We start from the raw sequence: 23,257 nt of genomic DNA, 5'->3' as shown, positions 1-23,257 counted from the left end.
CTCTCCTGCCGGGATGAGGGGCTCCGCTCCTCCTCCTCTGCGGGTGAGGGGTCGAGAAAGGCCCAGCTCGCACCCCTCCTCGCGTGGACGAGGATTACTGACCACAGCATCACAATGGCACCCGTCGCGACGGGCACGAAGGGTTTCTGCTCCCATGCTGGGAGCCCCAGTGGTGCCGCTGGGGAGTGAGGTGGCCGCGGGGATGCTGCTAGCGCCGGGTGAACTTGGTGCGCCCTGCTCCCCGCCGCGGGGTTCCCAAGCGAGAATTAAACCCTAAGGAGTTTTATTTCTTTTTAAAATAAGACTTCTACCGACTTGCTCCCTGCAGTAAAGGCGCGTGGCGAGTGGCGCGGTGTGGTTTGTGGAGCGGCGGCTCCTGCCGCCCCGGCCTGGCCGGCCCACGGCCCCGGCTGCCGCAGGCGCTCCGCCGCCCGGCTCGGCCCGGCTCTCACGGGACTGGGTCTCCGTAGGGCTCCCTTACGGCTTTCCCAGAGCTCCGACCACCGGGGTGTTTGTAGAACACAAACGCTTTGTGAAATACACGCTGACTTTCAGTGAGTGCGAACTTTTCCTGACAGCCTCTTCCTTGGGGCGCGGGAGCGTTCCCGGGCAGCACCAGGTACTTGGATCTGTTTGTGTGCATTTGGAAGCGAGGGAAACCACTCGGTTTGGTGGCCGGGGCGTGGGGCTGGAGGGAGAAGGGACCGTGGGCCAGAGGCACCCCGGAGTGCAGTGGGTGCCGGTTCTTCTGCGGACCCCTCGCTTCTCATCGCCGAGCGGAACCCGACGCAAACTCCGAGTTTCCCCGGGGCCGCACCGTGCTGCTGCCGGTCCCTCGGCGGCCCGTTCGCTTATTATTAAGGCTCCGAATTTCTGCCCAAATAACGCGAACCCCCCGCCCACTCTGGGGCCAGCCCCGGCCCCGCAACCATCGTCCGGCTCGTAAAGGGAACGCGGACTGGGAGCCCAGAAAACATTTTTCCCCTTCATTTCAAAGGAGGAAACCTGAGCGATTCTCATCCTTTTGATTGATTAAGGTCTTGAATAACTTGAAGCTCGGGAGTGACAGTTCCTGAATAGACGATTGCAAATAAAGAGCCCTGTGGAAAGCCGGGCTGGCACTTCGGAGTGTAAAGGAGGCGAGTTTGCTGGCACTTACCAAGTTATAAATAAAAGGCCGTGCACAATGGTACCTTCTCTAAGGACAGACAGTCTTTACAACACTCCTGGCGTCATATCCTGCTGTGGGCACTCCAGCTCCGAGGCAGACTTTACCTCTTTTATTTTTCCAGCAGTTTAGTTTGAATACTACAATAAATTCCTGGGAACAAACGCTTGTTAGTAAGGCTTTAACACGCACCGCCTCGCACCCATACACATATAAACGCTCACGCACACGCGTGAAACTCAGGGACACCCTTGTCCCACCGGTTTTTAAAAGCAGACATCCCCACGGAGATCTCACTGGCAGCTCTTGCTTTCAAACCCTTGAGCAGCGTTTGCTCCAGAGCCGTTTCTTCTGGACGGAGAGATATTTCGATTCAAAGTAAATTAATAAAAGAATGAAAGAAGCTTTTTTTCCTTAAAACGAAAAATGTTGTTGCCCCCCTCCCCGCCGCTGGTGCTCGGGGAACGGAGCCAGGAGAAAAAACGCTTCACGACAGCCAGGCGGGGGCTGTCCCGCCGCGTCCCGCAGTGACACGGCGTCCTGAGGGGTGCGATGTCCGGGCCGGCCGGGTTGGTGCTGCTCTCCCGGGGCTGGGGCGGCCGTCGGGGAACCGAGTACATCCCCGTGGCCGGCCGCCCCCTGCTTGCGGGGAAAGGGCCGGGCAGGGCTGTGCCCGCGGGGTCGGGCCGTGCCGTGTCCCGCCGTACGGTGCGGTGCCGGTCCGGTGGCGGTGCCGGTGCCGGTCCGGCGCCGCGGCGCGGGCCGGGGCGATCCGCGGGAGCCGCCCGCTCGCCCAATCAGCGGGGGCGGCGCGGCCGGGCCGGACGGCGGTGGCCAATCGCGGCGGCGCCGCCGCCGAGCCGCGCCGGGCACAGAGCCGATAAATGCTCCCGGCCCCGCGGCCGCCGCTCCCCGCCGCACCGGGGACTCCGCCGCCGCCCCCCGCCCCGCCGCCCGCCCGCCCTCCCCGCGCCCAGCCGCGCCGCCCGGCGGGGCTCCGGCCCGGCCCTGCCCTCCCGGTGCGGGGCAGCGCGGGTCACTGACAAAGGGGCAGCGGCGGAGCTGCCTCCTCCCCGCCCCTCGGCGGCATCCCCCACCCCCTCCGGGACCGCTCCTGATTCGGCGGGGGCCGCTGACAGCGCGGGTCTCCCCTAGATCAGCCCTCACCTGGATATAACCCTGCCGGCCGCTGCCGCCGCGATGACAACTCTGGCCGGAGCTGTCCCCAGGATGATGCGCCCCGGGGCCGGGCAGAACTATCCCCGCAGCGGGTTCCCGCTGGAAGGTAAGGCCGCGCCTGTGCTGCTCCCGCTCGGGAAAGGGATAATCGTTCCGTGCCGGGACGCCGGAACAAAGCGGCTCCCCCGGCCCGCCAGAACTGGCGCACGGAGGACTCCAGGAGAGCCGCCCCGCTTCCCCCTGGGCTGTCACAGCAGGGTTTGTCCCAGGACGGGCACGGCTCGGACCTCTGCGGCAGCCGGCTCCGGCCTCGCATCCTGCGAGCGGCCCGTCCCGGGAGCAGGAGGAACCAACCGGGAGGCCGGCGGGGCTGCCGGCCCCGGTTCTCTTAGTGGAGTGAAGGGTGGGGATTTGGGGAGCCCAAAGTTCGGGAAAAAGTTCGGGAAAAAATTAAACTCGAATAAAGGCAATGCGAATCGAAAGGAAGTTTACAGCCGTGGGTGGGCACGGGGCCGCTGCGAGCGGCCGCTCTTAGTGAAGGCAGCTGCGGTGCGAGGGCCCCGTGGTGCCCGGGACTAGCAGGGCCCTGCCGGGGGAGGACGGGCGGCTCCCATCGCCGCTCCCGGGCCAGCCGAGCCGCCGGGGACACTGCGGCCTTCCCGCAGCGCTTCCCCTTCTCCGCCCGAGCCAGGCGGGCTCTGAAAGCCGGCTCCGGCTGCGTGCAACAGGTGAAGCCCACGGCCGCCTCCCTCCCTGCCCGCCGGGCCGGCGGAGCGGTCTCGGCGGGAGCTGCGGGCCCCGGGCGGGCGGCGGGGCGGGCGGGGGTGCATTGCCTTATAGAAAAGCAACGACTAAAACCCAGTAATAACAACAACAACAAAAAAAAGACGCAGCAGGATACGAAGGAGACGTTAACGCCATTTACCTTCCTGCCTCCCTTCCCTCCTTTTCTAGTCTCTACCCCTCTAGGCCAGGGCAGAGTCAATCAGCTCGGAGGAGTGTTTATCAATGGCAGGCCTTTACCCAACCATATCCGGCACAAGATAGTGGAGATGGCCCACCATGGCATAAGGCCCTGTGTCATCTCCCGCCAGCTGCGAGTGTCCCACGGCTGCGTCTCCAAAATTCTCTGCAGGTACCAGGAGACGGGCTCCATCCGGCCGGGGGCCATCGGCGGCAGCAAGCCCAAGGTGAGCCCCTCCCGCCAGCCCGGAGCGGGGCAAATCTCTGTCGGGGTGGCGGAGAGCGAGTTCCGATCGGGACACGGCCCAGGCTGGTCGGCACCGGGGTTTCCACTCGGAACGGCGGCACCCGGGAGGCCCGGGGGGACCGTGCGAGGCCGGGGTGGGAGGAGATTTATGGGGCACAGCACCCCCGCCGTGTCCCCGCCTGTTGCTCTCAAACTTCCCCAAGTTTTAGAAAATATTGTTGGAGTTCTTGACAATAATATATTTCTAATTAAGGAAATGCTATTGTAAAAAAACCCCAAACAAACAAAAACCCACCAAAAAACCAATGCAAACGAAAACAGGGCGAAGAGGGTGTTGTTTTGAACACTTGGCTTCCCCAGCCCCGCATGCCCCACGCTCATTTTTCCCGCAGGAGCGCGGGCGGGCTCAGGGCTGCGGGACGGACCGGGACGCGGTCCGGTGGTGGGGCTGACCCAGCACGGCTGGATCGGGCCCTCCCCGCCTTCGTGTAAAGCGCAACAAACCGACCTGTATTTCTATCTGCCTCTTTACCGCTCCTTCTGCTGCTCTGTTTACTTTTCCTCTCTGCTCTAGAGCTGTGTGTATTTTTAGCTACGCCACCGAAAAGTTTGCGCTAGCAATAATGGAGACGATTTCTTCCCCTAAGATTACTCTTCTCCTTCCCTAGCTTTTCTTTCTCACTAAAGTAAAGGCTTGAGTTTTTATTAGAAGTGGTTGTTTGTTTCCCTCCCGCCCTTCTTTGATTCTTCTAAAGTAGCGAAGCGCTGCCCGAACTTTTCTGTATTAGGAGTAGAGGTAATTTTTAAATAAACGAGCTACTCAAACGTAAGGCTATTGCCAGCAGGGAGATCGTTCTCTTTGTTTGATTTTTAGATTTATTTTAAAATCACGAGGCTACCGAAGAAAAATGCCGGTACTCGAACCTTTCAGCGTTTTTATTGCGCTGGTTTTTGTTCGGAGCTGCAAACTTTGTTCAGCCGAAACTTTACTGACCTGAGTTTCGTTGCCCGGAGTCCTCCGCTGGTCGTGCCCTGGTGTTTTCTCGGCCGCACGGCAGCCGGTGCTGCCCGATTCGGGGTTTTCCATGCCGAGGGCTCTGTCCCACCTTCCCGGTAACCCCGGAGGATTTTTTGGGACATTTCGTTTAACATGGAGTGTGTTCGTCTTACGCAGCCCGTTATTATTTTCTGTGTCCCCCGTTGCTATACCCTGCCCATTCGGGTGTTTTATCTCGGCCTTTCCAAGCGGGTCCGGTGTCGGCTCTCGCTGACCGCGGCGAGGGCGGCTCCGGCAGCCCCGGCTCCCCCGGCCCTACAGACCGTGCCCGCTCGCCTTGTCTTTACTGAAGCAGGTGACGACGCCGGATGTTGAGAAGAAAATCGAGGAATACAAGCGGGAAAACGCGGGCATGTTCAGCTGGGAGATCCGGGACAAGCTGCTGAAGGACGGGGTGTGTGACCGCAACTCGGTGCCGTCAGGTACGGAGCGGGGGTTCGGAGGGTCCCGGAGGCTCGGGGGCGGCCCGGGGAGGGCAGCGCGGTGCCCGGGTGAGCCCCGTCCCCGGGGATGGGAGCCCCGGGCCGGGCCGGTGCCCGCGGAGCGGCCGGCATTAGCGCGCCGTACCTCTGGCGCGTCCCGGGAGGGTTCCTGCTCTCGGCGGGGTGTTTTCAATTAAATCGCAACTGCATCCCGCTCCCCTCCTCCTCCAGACGCTTCCCCACCGTTCCCTCCGGGCTGCTGCCGCAGGAGGGCTCGGGGCTTGCGGGGAGCCGGGGCTGGGACGCGGGGATGGGGAGCAGCTCCCCGTGCCGGCGGGTGGCTTGCGGGACGGGGCGGGAGGCACAAGGAGCCGGAGCAGTATTTGTGAGGTGTCCGAGGGTCTTTATCACTCGCCAGGCGGGCTCGGGGGAAAGAAAGATTCTCGGGAGCCGCTGTGCCCGTGCTGGAGCCCGGTGCGGGACGGTGCCCTGTGACACGGGGGGACGGGAGTGGGCGGCTGCCTTCCCCGAGTCCCTGCTGGCAGTGGCCGAGGGACACAGGCCAGTGGCACTGATGGGGGACTCGGCTCCCCGGGCCGAGAGCCGCGGGGGGCTGCTGGGGACGAGCCGCTCACAGCTCTGCACTCCCCCCTGAAGTGAGCTCCATCAGCCGCATCCTGCGGAGCAAGTTTGGGAAAGGCGAGGAAGAGGAGGCTGAGCTGGAAAGAAAAGAAGTGGAGGAAGGCGACAAGAAGGCCAAGCACAGCATTGATGGCATCCTCAGCGAAAGAGGTAAAGTCCTGTTTGCCCCTGTTCTCCATGGAGCCCTGCGATGGGCCAGTGCCAGTCCCAGGGGCCGGTGGCCATCGCTCCCCGTGTCCCAGAGGTTGTTCTGGGGCCAGCGCCGCGGGAGGTGCGGGGCAAGGGCTGAGCCCTGGTAGCCACATCCCATCGTATCCCATTCCCCCACTGGAAGGACCCTGCAGAGTGCAGGAGTGGCGCAGAGATTGGAACAAAGATGGGAGTCGCTGCTTTCAATGCCCAGGGAGCAGGGAGGGTTGGAGCCACGGCAGAGCCCCTCATCCCAGCCGTGCCGGGGCTCCCTTCCCGAGCCGAGTGAGGCTGCGGCTGCATGGAAGGGCCAGTTGTAGCTAAAGGCTGTGGAACCTCAATTCTCTGCAGTCTGAACAGGACAGGGAAACACACGTTTTGGTTTTTTCTGCTCTTAAAACTGCTGGGAAGAGCATGTGCCAGTGTTTGGCCCGGGATTGCGAGGAGGTTGCAGCCTGAACAAGGCGGAGGTGAGGGGCTGCGGGGGCACAGCTGCTGCTCCCGCTGGAGCCGTGCCTGGCTCCCGGCCGGGCCGGGCTGCAGGGGCAGGCGAGGCTCTGGCCGGGCCGCCTGTGTGTGGAAGTCGCTGCCCAGCACATGCACAGGCACTGGAGAAGGCGAGACAAAAGTACCAAATGAGCTGGTCAAACATTTGTACAACTTTTCCAGCTTTTACAAAGAAGGCCTTCTATACACAATCTACACTTGGAGATGAACTTGGAAAACAAAGAGGGGGGAGTCCATTGAAACTCACACTTTGGCTTTGCACAGACAAAGCTTCAGCTAGCAGCAGCTTGATGTGAACAAAAGAAGGCAACCTTTTTATAATTCAAGGAGAAAAGAAGAGAAAACAGCCCCACAAAAGGCTGAGAAAAGACATTATGGGCTTGCAATGAGGGATGAATTATTCAATGAGCCCCTAATAGCTGATGCTCCACGCAGTTTTATGGACTCTCCATCGTGGAAAAAAATAGCTGTTTTTAGAGAGAAAATGTTTATAGCATTTCTAGGCATCAAGGGATGCTTGTGCCCTGCAAGGACAACAGAAATCCATTCTTTGACAGTAGAACATGTCCTTGTTTTGTTGGAACAAACCCCTAAACCCTTCTAAAACACAGTTTTCAACTCTTATAAAAACTTTCAGGGAAATCTCATCTTCTGTGTGTTTGTGTTTGCAAAGAGGCATGTAATACAGACATGCAGAAGAGATGCTAACAAAGTTAGAGATTTTAAGGGCAGAAGGCACAGTTTGATTGCCTGGTCTAGTTGCCTCCATATGTTTGGTCCAGAGTTTCCTCCAGCATCTCCTTCAACAGAGGATTTTTCCAAGAGGGATGTGCACCAAGGGAAAAATAGCTAAATTCAGTTCCCTAGTTGTTAAATAAATAGCTTTGCTATCGCCTTGAATTTCTTGACAGAGATTAGAAACAGAAGATAGTAAGCCTTGATAATATCACTGCTTTATGGAATAAATAGAGACAGCAAAAGAAAAAAATACTGTTATCAATATAACCCATCCCTCAGTTTCTCTTTGAAACAGTCTTCCTGGTCTTTGACTGTTTGCCCTTTAAAGTGGGGCTCCTGATTTATTATAAATCAGTGTCTGGGTGCATGGCTGCCTTCCACCAGCCAAGGGGAACCCCAGAACTGTTGCAGGAAAACCTCTGGGGCTGGTGATGCCTTGCTGCAAAAGAGGCTCACTCTTGCCTCCCAGCACAGTTGGATGAGGAAGCTGCGTTCCACCTCCCGACGTACCCTCTCTTTCACTTTCTGTGGATGTGAGGGTCTAACTTTGTTTTGAGTTCAACCAGTAGCAATTTTCCCCTTGATTACACGGGGTAGTGCAGTCCTCTCCTGCCCTGGGCTTGCAGGTTTTTGCTGCGTGAACGTGACCGGACAGTTCTGTGGAAACGGCGGCTTTGGTAATCCCATCTGTTGTGTGACAGTGGCTGGGAAGGCTTGGCAGTGTGAGGGAGAGTGTGCTCTTCCCCACAGCAACGCCTGCTCCCCCTCCCTGCCTAGCAAGCTGTTGCTTAATCTCATTACTGGAGTGGCTGGGATGCTGCAGTGTGAGCGTGCTGCTGCTCCAGAAAAGGTTTGTTGCCGTACTCATGCCCTGCCTGGAGTGTGATACCATAGGGACAGCACTCCAGTGAGACCAATACGAGAAAAGAATAACCATAAAAGAAGCCCACCACTACTTTCTGTATCTGATCAACAACAAAAAAGTTCTGCTTCAACTCCCATTGCCAGCCGAGGAGCTTTGATTTCACTCCACCTAGAAAAACAATCCTGTTCTGTTACTAAAATAACTGGCAGTGTTCCTGAGGATTTTGATGCTGCAGGATCATGTTTGCCAGCACCCACCAGCTTGGCTATGAGGCCTGGTGTGGCAGAGGGTGCCCGCTGGCAGTGCCTCTCAGATGCCCTGTCTGACACTCGGGTTGCCTGTGGAATGTCCAGAGGGTATCCATGAGCAGTGCAGCAGAGCTCAGCGCTGAGTGCTCCGTGTTACAGAGGGGGAAAAGTGCAGGGTTTTGTGCAGTATGAGGAGTTTCAGTAGCTCTGTTCTTGGGGGCTTGAGGTGTCCTGGAGCTGGGTGCAAGGGAAGGCTGTGGGACAGGTCAGAAAGTGACTCCTGAGGCTGGTCATGAAGCAAAGTGTGGCTCTTCTGCTCGGGAGCACACATTAGTGCTGGGCATTTGCTGGCGCTGCCTGAAATCCCCTCCTCACCAGGGGCCTTCGGGTAGCTCAAGGAGTGGTATTTTTTACAAGAGCAAGGACTAGAGTTATCATTTTAATGGTAGCTAATTCCAGATTTAGGGAGTACTCACAGCAGAGTGGGATTAGAGAGAATGGAAACACGATATTTTTAAAAAATGTGTGATAGGAACAGGACATCATTGGGCTCTCTCCCACCACATATTATATGGGTGTAGGTAAACTTTTGCATGCCTGGTGTGACTGTGTTTCAGCCTCTCTTCTTGGACACTTACACGTGATTCTCACACTGTTTACAGATGCCACATGTGCAGCCCTGTACGTGCTGTATTTCAGTGTTTCTGCCAGCATCACCCTCAGCTCTGATTCTGGGTATATATTTGAAGAAAACTTGATTGTCAGAGTGTGTATCAGGAGGCTGATAGCTCTATAACAGCCTGTCTGTATTACTGCATGCACGATAATTTTTTCTTAAAGGCACAAGCCATAAATAAAGAACACGAGAAAGTTTTGTGCCTTTATGTGGCGCACCAGGGCTTATTTTTAGCACAACCACTACAGAAGAGGGAGTTGCTTGTACCTTTGGTGGGAGTTATGTGTGGCACGGTTTGCTGACTAATGTGATACTCCCCCCTTCATAAAATAGCTGTTGTTTCCTGGCAGGGAGCGTCAGCTTTCAGCACTGCAAGGATGGGGCAGAGCTGTGCCCGGCCCCGCTGCGAGGGGCTGGGGCCGGGGCCGGGACCCCCCCGGCGGCCTCAAAGGGGGCTCTGTTCCCAGCCAGAGGAATTGGCCCCCGGGCCCTGTCCTGGCCGATCCTCCCCCAGTCATGCGCACCCGTCCAAAAAGAGCCTTACTCATCCCAAGCCTCTACCCTTGGCTGTACTGAGAGCAATTCAGGCTACAGCAGACTAAATTGCCTCCTTTATTTTCTTCTTACTTTCATCTTGGACCAAACCCTTCCCCCTCTCCCTCCCCTTCCTCTTTTCTTTTTTTTTCCCTGTGTGCCTGAGGCTCACATTAATACAATTTCGGCACCACCCCTATTTTAGTGTGTGTATGTGGGGAGTTTGAAGGGGTAGGAAAAAAAAAGGACCTTAGCACAAAAGCCCTGCTCAGCAGCTCGAAAGTTCAAGCTGCTGCTGCCTCTCTAGCTGTGTGATGCTTTTCCTGTTTGCGAGTTTTGGGAAACATTTTTGCTTTGTACTGTAATGGAATTAGAGGACAGATGCTGACTGTAAATGGGACACGCGACTACCAGCCCCTAGCTTAAATATTTAGATGCAATGTTACAATTACTGACTTGATGCAGGAGGCTTTGAAGTGGTGGCACATGATCTAAAGGGTAGCTCGAGCTGGATGGGCTGGCAGATGTTTTGATTAGGATTGGTCAGTATCATGCAGCCAGTTATTTTTAGATTGCTAAACTAATAAAGACACTTTATTAAGGGAGAAGATTAACATGGAGGCACCAGATATCAGTTTGAATCATTCATTTCTGCACAGTAGACTGTTGGATTAGTGGCTGGAGCATGGGATGAGTCAGATGCTGAGTTAGATTTTGGTTGCAGGGGTTCTCCTGGTTTTGCTCCAGTGTCCTGATCCAAGGTGCAGTGGTAGGAGGACTGAGGTGCTGTGTGAAATGCTGTTGTGGGCTGAGAAGCACAGTTTGTTCCCCTGCTCAGTGTTCATGGTAAAGATTCACTTATCGAGTGAGATGGAATGGCTGTGGCTGCAGGCAGTTATTTCCTGGACATTTCCTGAAATTTCTTGCAGTACTCTATATATTTGCTCATTAGCAAGTCTAAGAAATCAACGTGAACAGTGTCATTTCTGAGGCTCTCTGAGCTGACAGAAAAATAGTACTTAATTAAGAAAAACTCCCTAGTGAGTCCAGAACTTGGCTGGAGGGAGACAGTCCCAATTATACTTTCTGTCTGCATTTTTCCTCTTCTCTTTCCTCATATCTTAATAGTGATAGACAAGCCAGGGTAGAAAAGCCTGGTGTTGCAGGAGTGCAAATTGGTGCCGGTAATTCCATGCAAACCTAGCACAGCTTTGCTTCTTTTGCCTGATCCATCATCACTGTGGGGCTCTGGGCTAGGCTTCTGCTTCCAAATCATTATTCTGAGATGATGATGATGATAATAATGATAACAATAATAATAACATTAATAACAACAACAACATCAACAACTGATGACCTCAGCAATGAGAAATGACCTCACCAACAAGTGAGAGTGTGATGTGCCAGCATGCTGAGCATTTTTAGGAAGGTGCTAAATGTTTGACTTTAGGGTGACTTCAAAGTGGAGTTTGCTCTTCCAGAGCGCCGGGGGCAGCCCATTCCCTCCTGTCTTGAAGTGGGGATTTTGAGGAGAGTGCTAATTGTCAGACTAACTGCAGGCTAATCGTCTGACAAAAGCATCAATAATATTTCCAGCTGTGGGAAGAAGGGGTGCTAATCTACCAGCGACTCTCTGAAGTAATATACACATCATATCCCTGGCTTGAAATCATGATTTTATTAACGGCTTTGAATGTTTTGACATCTTAGGGATGCTTTCTTCAACTTAAGAGCCAGCGCCCGTTCAAGCAGAATTGCTGTGGGCATCCTTTACAGTTTTTCTAATTGCATATATCTAGAACAAAGCTGGATGTTATTTTAGCAAATGTCGGGATTGCTTCACACACAGCAGTCGATTAACTTGAATTTGTACCCAAGTCAGCACCTTATTTGGTTGCTTTGAAAATCTTCTTCTATTAGACTTAGAGGGTGTCACTTTGGAAAAGGCAGAGGCAAGGAACAGTTGGCTGATTTCGGTATGGCTAGGACTTCCTCTGAGAAGGTGATTTATGTATTTGGCTTTCCAGATTCTCCTATGATTGCAGGATCTGTGATGTCAGTAGGAATTTACTATAACAGACATCAGGCTTTTCTTGGAACCAGCTCTGTAACGTGCTGAGGAACTGCAGCGCTGGGGGAAAGCCTCAGGTGTAGGATGTAAGAGGGGTTTACTCGATTTGGTATCACGCCTCCAGTCCTGCAGGTGTGGGCAGGAGCCCCGAGGAGTCCCACTCAGAGGGCTATCCATGTGTGTAACCCTGCTCATGTGGGCTGGGCACGCAGGAATGGGGCCCAATTTTGTTCTGTTCAAAAAAAGTACCCACAGCACAGGAGTGGGATTTAATCCCCAGTGAAACTCTGGCAAAACTCTCACTGAGGGCAAGGATCTTTGTGTCTCAGTCTACACAGAGGTAGCAGTGGGATCAGAAGACAGACAGAGGCTTTAATTAGATAAAAAGCTAATTAGCAATTAATGCTGTAAATAAAAGCCAATACCGATAGAATCCTTAAAACAAATAATTTCCCATGTCTGATTCGAATAGTGATTCTCTGTTATAACATGCACAGACAGCATGATACAGACTTTTATCTAACTCTTATTTGGGGAACGTTTAATTTGGTTTGGGTTTACTTATTGATAAGGGTTGGAACAGGGTTTAGGAGAGGGAAGCCAATAAAGCTGATAGTGATAAATTATCATGAGTCCCCAGAGCTGTGTAATAAAACTGCGTTGGGAAATGAAGCAGAACTACAAAGTGCTCTCTGGTTAATTTAAGAAGAAATTGAGTGAAACACAAAGCAGTAAATCAGAGCAAGCCAGTCACTGTGAATTTCTCCACGTAAATGTCACTTTAAATCCTATGTAGCAAACATATGTGGCCAGAGAAAGGACAAAATATAGAAATAAAAATGCGGGATACTTCCAAGTGGTCCCTGAATGCTGAGCTCTCTGGCTAATAAAAATGATGTACAATAATGTAATTCACCACAAGACCTTGTTTAGCCTAGTGTGAGTGCGGCATTTTACTTTACTTGCCCTGGAGTACTCCTGCCCCATGCTGTTAAACTAATTCAGTTTAAATCACTCTGCCTAGAAAAAAAGTGAAGCCTAATGAAATTAAAACTCACTGAGGACACATTAGAGTTAAAGTGTGTCATGTGCTGAGATTATTTAGTTAGGGGAGTTTGATGTAATTGTTGACAGGTCGTTTATTCATCCTAGTAAATAAAGATTCACGAACTATTAAGAATGTGCATATATAACTAGTAAGACAGTAAAAGGCAATTAAGCAGTCAGTTTAATGTCTTATCTTGCTGGTTGCCCTACAGTTGTTTTACAACTAGGAATTAAAATTTGAAAAGAAAGTTTTCAGTGTTCCTGGCCAAATATTGATTAAGTAGTTGTTTGCTGATGCCATTGTGGCACATAAAAAGGCCAGTGGTTCTGCCCCTTGTTGTTCATCTTCCATTGTTGCTGATTCTTAACCTCGGAGATCAAAGGAGGATCATTTCAGTTTATCTGTCTTGGAAAATCCTTCTTTGCTCCTAAACCCGTATGGATTAATGGCCAAATTGTCTTTAATGAGATGTGAAATTTGAATGGAATCCTTATTTTGCATGGTCTGTTGAATGTATACACTGTATGCCCTTACTGTTTTGTGGGTTTTTTTTCTTTTGCATTGCTGGATTTGATTTTGTTTTAATCACATTGTTTTTAGTATACAGTGCATTGAAATGTTACTATTGTAGCAGATAAAATACAATGTATTTAACTGAATTTTACTAAAACTAATTTTGTCGCATGTAAGCTTTTTGGTGAGTGTAACCTAAAGCGGGGGAAAAAGTTGTCTTTGTATACCAAATCACATAGGAGATAAATAGTCCAGGGCTGCCAATAAAAGAAAGGGAGCTTGAGAAGCCAGCCCATTCTCCAGACTGGGCTCTCAGAATACAGGGGGCACAAACAAGCTTGCAACATTTGTTTGGTCATTTTCTTTGGTTTGGATTTTCTGGACCCCACTTGCCTCAGCTAGGTTAGTTGTGCTGTCCCTTCTCCCAAAAATGGGACGTTAGATCAACGAGGCTGCACAGAAAAAACCAGAAGAGCCCTTGAGAACAATCAGTTCCTTATTGTATGGCAGAAATCTATATTTATTTCAGAGACAGTAAAATGTATTGCATCACATTCTCAGTAGAAGGGTCTGTGCAATCTGGATGTGTTTTCTTGTCATTATGATACGAGTTTTCATCTGAATTGTGAGGTATGGGAGTGTTAGATCCAGCTCCTGCTGCACCCACCGGGCACAGAAATTTAACTTCACAATCAGTAGCAAGAAGCTGGTGAAACCAGAAAGCCTCTCCTGGTGTTGCACTGATTTTCAGGTAGATAGGTGGGTCTCCTCTGTTGTTGTGAAAAAGAGTAAAGGATAAGACAAAATTTTTTAATCATCACATTCTCATTCCCTTTCTTAAATACACTCTGCTTCCATTCTGTCTGGTTACTGCTGATTAAAATATCAGACCCTGCAGGCTTTGCAAGTACTCAGCCACTATAGGGGACATTTTGTCCCAGAGTAAGAGCTAACACTCTTTGAAAGCATTTTAGATACAAATTTCCTCAAAGCCCATGAACTCAACTTTTTTGTTCCATAGAGAGCTGTGGTGAGCACAGTGATATTCATGCTACCTTTTGATTTTTTTTTTTAACAGATATTTGCCGGGTTGTAGACTTTCTGCCAAACGTGATCAATGTTATATCATGCACAAGCCCATATAAGGACCAGTCTTAAGGATTTTTATATTTATGATATGCCTCATGTTGTGTGTCTGATCTAAAAATGACTATGTAGTAATTTCTTTATCAGATATATTGTCACATAGATTGCTGTGGTTTGAATAGTATGAGGAATAAACTGTCTGTGGCTGACAATTCTGCAAGCAGACAGCTTATTCAGCTCCTGTCAAGTCTTATTCACCTTACTTAAATGAGCAGGACTGTTCATGCCAATATAATCAGAATCTCTTCCATGTACTAGCTGGGAAAAGCAATAGCAACCACAGCTCTTCTGGCAAAATTACTCTGTACTTTGTTAAAAATGTAACCCATCTACCCCCTGCGAGGCAGTAGCACCAACCATACTCGGTGTAACCAAATTGTACCTAAAACTTTTCCATCTCTGTTTTTAGCTGTCCCAGGGAGGATGGAGTACAGCCAGGCTTTATAGAAACCAGGCTAGCAGAGTAGCAGGGACTGCTTCCACAGAAAATCCGCTTTTACTGAGGATGGTGTGGCAGGACTTCCTTCTCATTCTGACCTGAGGGCTGGCTGTTTGATCTGGTGTGAAGTGCTGAAGGATCAGTGTGAGGTGGGGGATCTGTGCCCCCGTAAACGCTCTGACACCTACCCAGCCCTCCTGTCGGGCTGAGTGGTGAGAAAAAAACTTGCACAGAGCTAGCTGGAAGTCAGGACTCAGCCGGTTTCATGGACAGCAAAATAAGTTCTTTTGAGAAGGAAGGTGTTTTAAAAGGAAAAAAGGAAATGGAAATTATCCAGCTAAAGAAAATAGGAAGTGAATTACAGCGTTTCACAATTAAATCCTGAAAAGTACAGATTTTGAAAAAAACCACAAATTCTGGAATTCCATTTACCAAGGGATAAGTCAACTAACTCCACTGCAGAGGATGAACTGATGCTGTTGTGTGAGTGAACGCTGAATTAAATTATCAATATTTACATAGAAGAAGAGATACTTCCAAACAACTACTAGCTAAGAAGTGATCTTTTAAGTGAGCAGTCATCCAGTCTTTATTGGTGTGATGTTATAGATGGAGGTCTACAGTTTTTTTCTGTCCAATTTTAACCCATGTGGTGCAGAGAAAGGCATGGTGTGTACCTCCCTTGCTGTGTGTGGTGGCTATGCCCTGTATGGTATATGACTTCACTGTGCTCTTTGTCTGTGGAACTGGAAAATAATAGAATAAAACATTTAGGGATCTATTTAGAAGATTATACAATAGATGTCACAGTTAGGAAAAAGCCCTGTGGGTTCATCCCTGCTTTAGCACAGTTGATTTGACCTGCTCTCTTTAAATCAACAGGCTCAAGCAAAAACGCTGGAATATTTGGCAGCTACATAGAAAACCACACAAACCCCTGTTGCTTTAGTACCCACAACTTGTTTTCCAACAAATACAGTGTTGTCTTTTGAAAACCCCTTAAAACTAACTGCTTGTCCACCTTTTCTGAGCAACACTGAGGCTGGCTTGAGCTGCCTGTTGTGTGCACTGGGGCAGGGACTGGAGCAGCCAGAAGCATTGCAGGGTCTCAGGATGCTCACACGTCCTAGGGAAAATGCAAAATGGCTGCATACAGCAGACATATTTTTAATCTTTTTCTTATTTCCATCTCTATGTTTTAAAAGTTTCTTGAGACCAGATTGTATTGGCATTTACATCAGAATAGTCCTGTGCTCTCAGCAGGGCTGTGCAGGTTACTTAGCATTGAACTTGGCCCTGCATGAAAGTTTAATCACATTCCAGATTTGAGGGAACACCTTCACTTTCTCAGACTTAGCAAGACCTTATAGTGCTATACATCCACTTCTGCTGGTAAAGAAGAGACCTGACACAGCCAGTAAGCATAGCTAAAATGCTGCAAGCAGAGCAAATTAAAAAAAGCTGCTTTAGAGAATGGCACTTAATTTTTCTAACATACGATTTAGCTAAAAAAAAGAAAAAAAAAAGGGCAAACAAGCCCCCCCTTGGCTCTCTGCTGTCAGGAGCTCTGTAACCAATCTGCTCCATCACTCGTGGCAGGGGGGGAGGCAGTGCTGCTCCCTCCCTCTGATTTCTGGCTCCTCCCTGGCTGAAGGGCATCAGGAGGGGAGGCACCCTCTGTCCCCATATACAACATTCCTGTCCTCAACCTTTGGTCCTAATCAACACAGCAAACGAAAATTTTGGAAGGACACCATGTAATTTGAATGGTTGTCAAACCTTATAGTATGATGGCTGTAAAGAGAGTTTGTCCCCAGGCTGTAAGAAGTCACTTGGCCAAGGAAGAACTTAAATCAGAATTCAGTGTTACTGTGCTTCTCATGTTCTGGCAGTTGAAAAGATGGATTGATGATTGATGCCATGAATATTTCTGTTAATGTGACATTAGAAAGAGACTTGTCGTCCCTGGAAGAGTAAATCAGAGACAGAAACATAAAGTGAATATTCAAAAAATCCTAACTATAGCTAGTATCTGAATCCTGGTAATGATAGTTATAAAAAATGAAACACCCTAGAAAAGTGTTACCAGGGAAAAAAAAAAAGATCCTCCAGGTGATCAAGAAATGTAGGGGGGACTCACCTGTTCCTGTTTCTATGCAGAGCAGTGATCACTGTTAAAAAAACAGGCCACCTGGTGCCAGTGCTTGGCTGCTGGTTAGCACAGGGGCCCCTGGAACCCTGGGTTTCCCAGGAGGGCAAAGGAAGAACCCATTTGGTTGCTCCTCCTGTTTCAGCCTCGGGGACTTTGTGGACTGCTGTGCCCTTAGGGTGCCTTGAGCCCTTTTCCAGGGCCGGATCCTTTGGTTGAAAGCCCCATTGTGCTTCTCTGAGCGGAGCTTGAAGCACTGAGCAGAGTCCTTGCAATTCAGGGCTGGGTGCAGGGCTGGCTCCCAGCCCAGGTGGGAGCTGGGGCTACCCTGCTTCCAGCCCAGGAAGCTCCTCACTCTGCCCTTTTCTTCTGGGAGGCTTGCAAGAGATTTCTTTATATTTATTGAGAGTTTAAAGGTTCCCCAGGACCGCTGTGTTCAGGAGGTGGAGCAGGGGGTCACAGTCATGCTCTGTAGGTGGTGCTTTGCCCTTGGTGACATTCAGCTCCTGGAGTGGATGCCTCAGGTCGCTGAGATTTGGGTTGAAGGGCTTGCTCCCACCCTTGCACAGCTGCTGCTCCTTTGCTGCTGGGGAAAAGGGGCTGCCCAGGGCATCTCTCCATAGCCTTTAACTTTCTTCTGGCTGGGCTGTGGTGAGTGTGGTTGTGCTTCTTTGAGTTGGGTTAAGGGATCTTTCAAAGTACTCCTTTTGAATAGGAAGGAGTGATCTCGGTGACTGGTGTGTTTATAAGTAAGTGATACCCCTATACAAACAAACAAGAGAAAAGTGGTGATAGCAAAATTGGTGCTGGAAGAGTTGGCTTTAGTTTGAAGGGGAACTGCTTGGAGTTGGTGCAATTTGCTCTGTGTTTCTTGCAGTGACTTTGTGCATTGCTTTGTGCCTGAGCCAGCTGAGACAGGACTGCTCACTCCTCCTTCCCGGTTACTGATCTCTGCTGCTTCTCTGTGGTTAAATTTTCTCCTTGTATCTGTGGTGGGTTTTTTTTGTTTTTGTGGGTTTTTTATATGTTTTGGTTTGCTTTTTTTTGTTATTGTTGAAGAAATGGGACCAATGATCTTTTCCTCCCTCAATAGTATTTCCAAATGTCTGGTGTCCAGGAATCAAAAGTGTTCCATAGGTCCAGCTGTCATCGTTCATCTGCTGAAACTGCAAATCCAGATGGAATGATACTTTAGAATGGATGTTTGTGGCTAGATAGGATTGCAGCCTGTCCTTGGAAGAGTAGCTGGGCTTTCAGCTTTGGGGTTTGCAGAATTGGGAAACACCAGGCTTGTTTGTAGAGGGGTCAGTGGGCACCCTCTGGTCCAGTGGCCCATGGCATGGATCACTTAACTCACCAGATGCAGCAAGCCCTGGCACAGAGCAGCAGGGGTGTGCTTTGGTGAGGGGGTAAAAACTCTGCTCCTTTATTTTTAGTAGTTTTATTTCTATTTTTTAACTGAAGCAGATCAGTAGTTAGTGTGGTCTGGCATTAAGTCCATGAATCCAGAGGTGTTACCTCAATTTACACTGAGGCTCTGAAGCACCATGTACTTACTGGAGTACAGCAGCAATTGATGCATAGTTTTTGCTGGTTTTGCTGAGTCTCTCATGAATACCCTGCAATTCTCTCAAATATGTGGTGTGAAAAATCTATTCAATAATACATACAAATAATCATTGGTTCTGAGAAAGCATTTAGTGCTTGAAATTTATGTGGTTGTGACTGGGCTCCCAGGTCTTGCACTGGTTTCTCTTCTACAACTGCTCTTGAATTCACTAAAAATGTATTTCCTGGATAACTGTTAAAACTTCTTTCCTCCTTTTAAAATTATATTTACTTTTTTACTATTATACTTGTTAAAACAGAAACAGGTACTGAGCAGAAAAGAAGACAGAAATCATGCTTTAAATATTCTTTTGTTGTACACTGCCAGTATTTATATTTAAAACTGTAGCTTTCCATCCTTATGCAAGAGAATGCACTTCTCAGCAGTGAGAATTTGTGTTACACAGGATGACTAGAGATGAACTATTCTCATTTCATTTAAAACTTTTATTAAATGAAATCTGCAATTTATTTTGTAAACATTCTTCTTGATGAAGAAAAATAGTCCAGCAATTTGGATATAAAGTTATGAGCAAAAAAAAAAAAAAAAGTTGCAATTGATAGACTGGCTTAAATTTGTCAACAGGTCTTAAAAAAAGAGAAGTTTTTAGATTTAAAACTGTAATACAACTTGCAGCAAAGCAAGATTTGATTTCTAGAGTTGGTGAAACAAATATTTTTTTACTGATTTCTAAAATTTCAAGGAAAATTTTGTTGTTGCAGTCTAATCTTCAAACAGTAAATTTATAGGTTTGGTTTTGTGTGTTTTTCTTCTTTCTAGCACCACTAATTCCCCTAATTAATAGTGTCAAGCATGTGAGATTGTTCATAAATCTGAAAAAAGGCCCATTGAATTTAACAGCAAGACTTGCATTGTCTTTAATGAAATTTGGTCAGACTCTAAACCAGAAAGGTTTTTTTTCCCGTCTCTCTCTTTGTTTTTTCTTTTTTTTCCTCCCCCTCCTCTCCTTTCCTTGAGGCAGAAAAAGTTTTGAGTTTTTCTGAGGAAACTGAGGAATTCTAGCATTCCTGGGCATGAGAGGAGAATACTGATTAGAATCAGGCAGAGAGCAAGCAGGTGCTGAGCATGTTCATTGCTTAACCCCCTGCCCTGCTCCTGCATCCCTGCCTGACCTGCTGCTCAGACCCTGCAAATAACAGCGAGTTGCCAGATGTTGGAGATGTTTTCAGTAGGGTGATTATTCACCAGGTCTCGTCTAAAAGCAGAGAGTTCCTACAATGGCTGTATTTCATGTTTAAAGCTGGGCTGGGTAAGCCATTGGAGACAGTGTTGAGGATAAATACTGTATTTCTGGGAACGAGAGCTGGCTGTTCTGTGGTATCCCTTCGCAAAAAGTAATTCAAAAAACTAACAGGCAGAGTAGATTGCCTGAGGGGGAGAAAGCTGTCTTTTTTCAATTTTTTTTCTTTTTTTTGTAATGAACAAAAAAAGATTTTATGGTTTAGAAACAGTGCACCCTAAAGAGAGGTGTGTTTAAAAGTTAAGACTCGAAAGCTTTTGTCTGGAGAATAATGCACTTGGAGCAAAGAGCAGCACAATGGAAGCCTTTTCTTCCAGTTATGTATGGACGAGCATCAGTCAGCCAAGGAGGAACTTCAAAGGCCAATGTGAAAACTTGCTAGGCTCTTTCTTTCCTGACAGGTTCTTCTTGAGGTAAGATGGGGAGAGCTGTTTGTGCTGGGAGCTGGCGCTCGCCTCCTGTAGCAGGGGAGGTAATAAATCATGTGCAAGCTGAGGTACTCAGCCTCAGCTATCTCTGTCTCCAGTTGATTTGCCTTTTTGGAAGTTACTAAACCATCCCATTTCATGAGTCTTTTATTGCTTATTCATAAAGAGGTCTCAAATTCCACTTCTGTCTTGCTGAAAAGGCACCATGCCAGCTGGAGGGGGAAGATGATCCATTTCTCTGCCTCCAAAAATACCCATTATTCATATGCTGTAATTTGCCTTTAAGGTGGAAAACCAGCCCCAATGTGTTGTAATTTAAGTGGTCCAAGGGTATAACTGCTGTGCATTAAAACAGCAAATGAACTTTATGTCTGCACGTATGTATGGAGAGTGTCAGGGCTGGTAAAGGAGATGCTTCTCTGATATAGGAAAGAGAAATTCCAAATAGCATCCAGAGAAATCTCTTCAGCTTCACCTTATAGAATAATTTCATTAAGTGAATTTTAAAACATTTTCTTTAGGTTAGAAGTTTATTTATGTTGAATACTGCAGTCTAGATTTATTTATCTCATTTTAGAACAGGTTTAAGGAGCAGTTTTAGTGTTATCTGTGAGGCTGTGCTCTGGAGGCACTGCATTAGAGGACTGGTGTGCCACATCCATCCTTGTTAAAGGCAGAGACACAGCAGCAAAACCAGGGGATGTCTGATGGAGAAAGCAGCTCTTTGGGTTCCCAGGAGCACCCAGCAGAGCAGGCTGTACTGCAAGCCCAAACAGGGCTGCTGCTGCTGCTGATGCACACAGGGCTATTCACTTTCTGGGGGTTGGGGTAGGGAAGGCCAGGCCTCTTTTGCATCAAAGGAAACCCTGCAGCATCTTGTCTCTAATATTTGAGAAATGCTTGCACAGGTGAGTGGGTGCCCCCTTGCCAGGCTGTGGCACACCATGAGCAGAGTGTGAGCACCAGTGAGTGCCACTTGTGCTGCCACAGGGCCAGGCCAGGCACAGCTGTGGGAGCAGTGCTGGGTGTCCTTTCTCAGGAAATCTGTAGCAGTTTTTCTGAGGTTCAGGGAAGGATGTTCTCAAAGTGTCTGTGGTGCAAGCCTGGATTTGGACTTCACTGCTGCAAAGATGAGGCTGTGGGATTTTTGTGTGCTTTCTCTGTGTCCCTATCCTGATCACCCAGCTCTGCCAGATTTAACATTTGAGTTCCTTTCCATGACAGCTCTTGCTCATTTAGCTATGCATTAGGCAGGGAAGAAGAACCAGTAATTATGAACAAGCTGGCAATACTGTGTTCCAGTAACTGTTTCATGGTGTGTTTGAGTTGATGGCTGCAAGAATGGAAAATAAGTCTTTGGGATGATGTGGAAGATCTCTGCATGCTCTGTCTCTTGGCTCGAGCCTGCTGGATGTGCTCAGGCATCCTTGGCTTCAGTCAGGCTGTTTGAAGGAGATGGGATTTCTCTGAGGGCTAGGTTCAAAATAAATGATTTGCCCTCAGCAGCAGCAGTTGTGATATTTGCTAGGAGTGTGTTGCATGACTTATCTAGACACAGTCTATGGGCTGCTTTGAAGCCACCAGAGAAACGTGACAGAAAAGCCAGATTAGTGTTGGCTGGCTTAAATTTTCTGTGTAAGTGCACACATACTGAGGGAAAATTCTTTAAGTGAAAAGAAGATGGGTTCCCACTGCATTAATGATTTCAGGTGAGTTCAGCATCACTGCTGAGAAAATTTCATTTAGCAGAGCAAAGGGGTGTTTCGCACAATGAAGATGTGCAGTTATGGAAAATGGTCATTTGAAACAATGGTACTTTATAATAAACTCCAAATGTGCAATCCTGCAATTTTTTTAATTTTTTTTTTTTTTTTACTTTCAGCATAAGCCAATGTCATCTGACTCCCTGAAAATCAAATCTATGGACATTCACTTGCAATGAATTTTACCTTTCATTTCGGGAAAAGGGTGAAAGAATAACTAGGATTTAGAGCTGAGAACAGGACAATAGATTTGAATTTGGTAGAGAGTTGTAAGCAGGATTTTAGTTTTTCAAAAGTAAGGGAAAGAGGAGCATTTTGAATTTTTATCATGTTGTGGGCTGACAGTCCATTAGTAGAAATGACGTAGTAGTCCTTGGTTTTGCATCAGCTGTACAGAGCTTAAAACATATTTGGGAAATGAAAGAATTTAGTTTCCATTTTCCTGGAAAAATTTTAGACTCTTGCAATGTGAATGGAACATTTTTGACCATGGTAATGTCTCTGTATTCTCATCTCCAAAGTGCTTGTTTTTATAAAATAATATAAACCCCTAGATTTTCCAATAAACTGTCAGGAAATAGTGCTACACTATAGAATCTGTTTTTAGATCAGATCCTGGACCTGGCACCAAATTTGATGCCTTCTGGCATCAAATCAAAGTTGTTTCTTTGTTGAAGTTCCTTGATTTCCAGGAGTGTAATAGAGATCTCAACCTGGCTATTGGATCATTTTGTAGTTTGAATAACTGAGGGCTCTTCCTGAGCAAGGGCATGTAGGATGTACTGCCAGATATTGGATTATTTGTGTTATAAGGTCAAGTTATTTTTCTAATTTTTCTTTGGGGAAAATAGTTGCTCTTTATAGAGAATGTCGTTCTATTTAATAACATAAAACGAGTTATGTAATAACAATATCATATTTTGGAGAAAATTTGAAAGATTTCTGATCTCTTTTAATAGAGCTTCTGTAATAAGGTGGTAAAGCACAATTCAGTGTGATGTGTGTACCTATTGATATCAGTCTCCTCAATGTATTTTTAAGGAATATTGCAGATTTTGGGGAATGATGCTCAGTAAGTTTGGCTTGTTCTATGTGTGTGTGACATTTCACACACGTTCTGCAGATACACATAAACTGTGAAGCTGGGGCAGAGCTGGGTCTGACCAGGCACATTGTTTGTGCAGCCAGAAGAAATTCATGTACTTGGTACAAAAGATGAATTTGTAACTATTTAAACAAAGCTGTACCTCTTTCTATTAGTAAAAGAATGCAAATGGAGGATTTTATGCATATTAAGAAATGCTTCTTTTACTGCTCAGAGGGCTTGCTGTCAGCACCCATTAAAGTCTCCAAATTAAAATAAAAATAAAACAAACAGAGCAACAAACAACCCCC

The 23,257-nt window shown here is 48.2% G+C and overlaps 1 protein-coding gene across 5 annotated transcripts in view; it reads left to right on the top strand.

The window, feature by feature from the left end:
- The first annotated feature begins 2,368 nt into the window (after nt 1-2,368).
- PAX3 (paired box 3) overlaps nt 2,369-23,257 on the top strand; it is a 73,425-nt gene continuing 52,536 nt past the window's right edge. For 2 of the 5 annotated variants that reach the window (XM_063408420.1, XM_063408418.1), the window contains exons 1-4: nt 2,369-2,453; nt 3,302-3,537; nt 4,907-5,036; nt 5,694-5,828. In XM_063408420.1, coding sequence (XP_063264490.1) covers nt 2,369-2,453; nt 3,302-3,537; nt 4,907-5,036; nt 5,694-5,828 — 586 coding nt within the window. Of the gene's footprint in view, nt 2,454-3,301; nt 3,538-4,906; nt 5,037-5,693; nt 5,829-20,397; nt 20,407-21,059; nt 21,069-23,257 lie in introns of all 5 variants that reach the window. The other 3 variants (XM_063408421.1, XM_063408417.1, XM_063408419.1) reach the window with 3 other exon arrangements.

Source organism: Prinia subflava, chromosome 11 (assembly GCF_021018805.1).
Source record: "Prinia subflava isolate CZ2003 ecotype Zambia chromosome 11, Cam_Psub_1.2, whole genome shotgun sequence".
In the NCBI taxonomy this organism is placed as follows: domain Eukaryota; kingdom Metazoa; phylum Chordata; class Aves; order Passeriformes; family Cisticolidae; genus Prinia; species Prinia subflava.
This window is presented reverse-complemented; position numbering and strand designations above follow the sequence as displayed.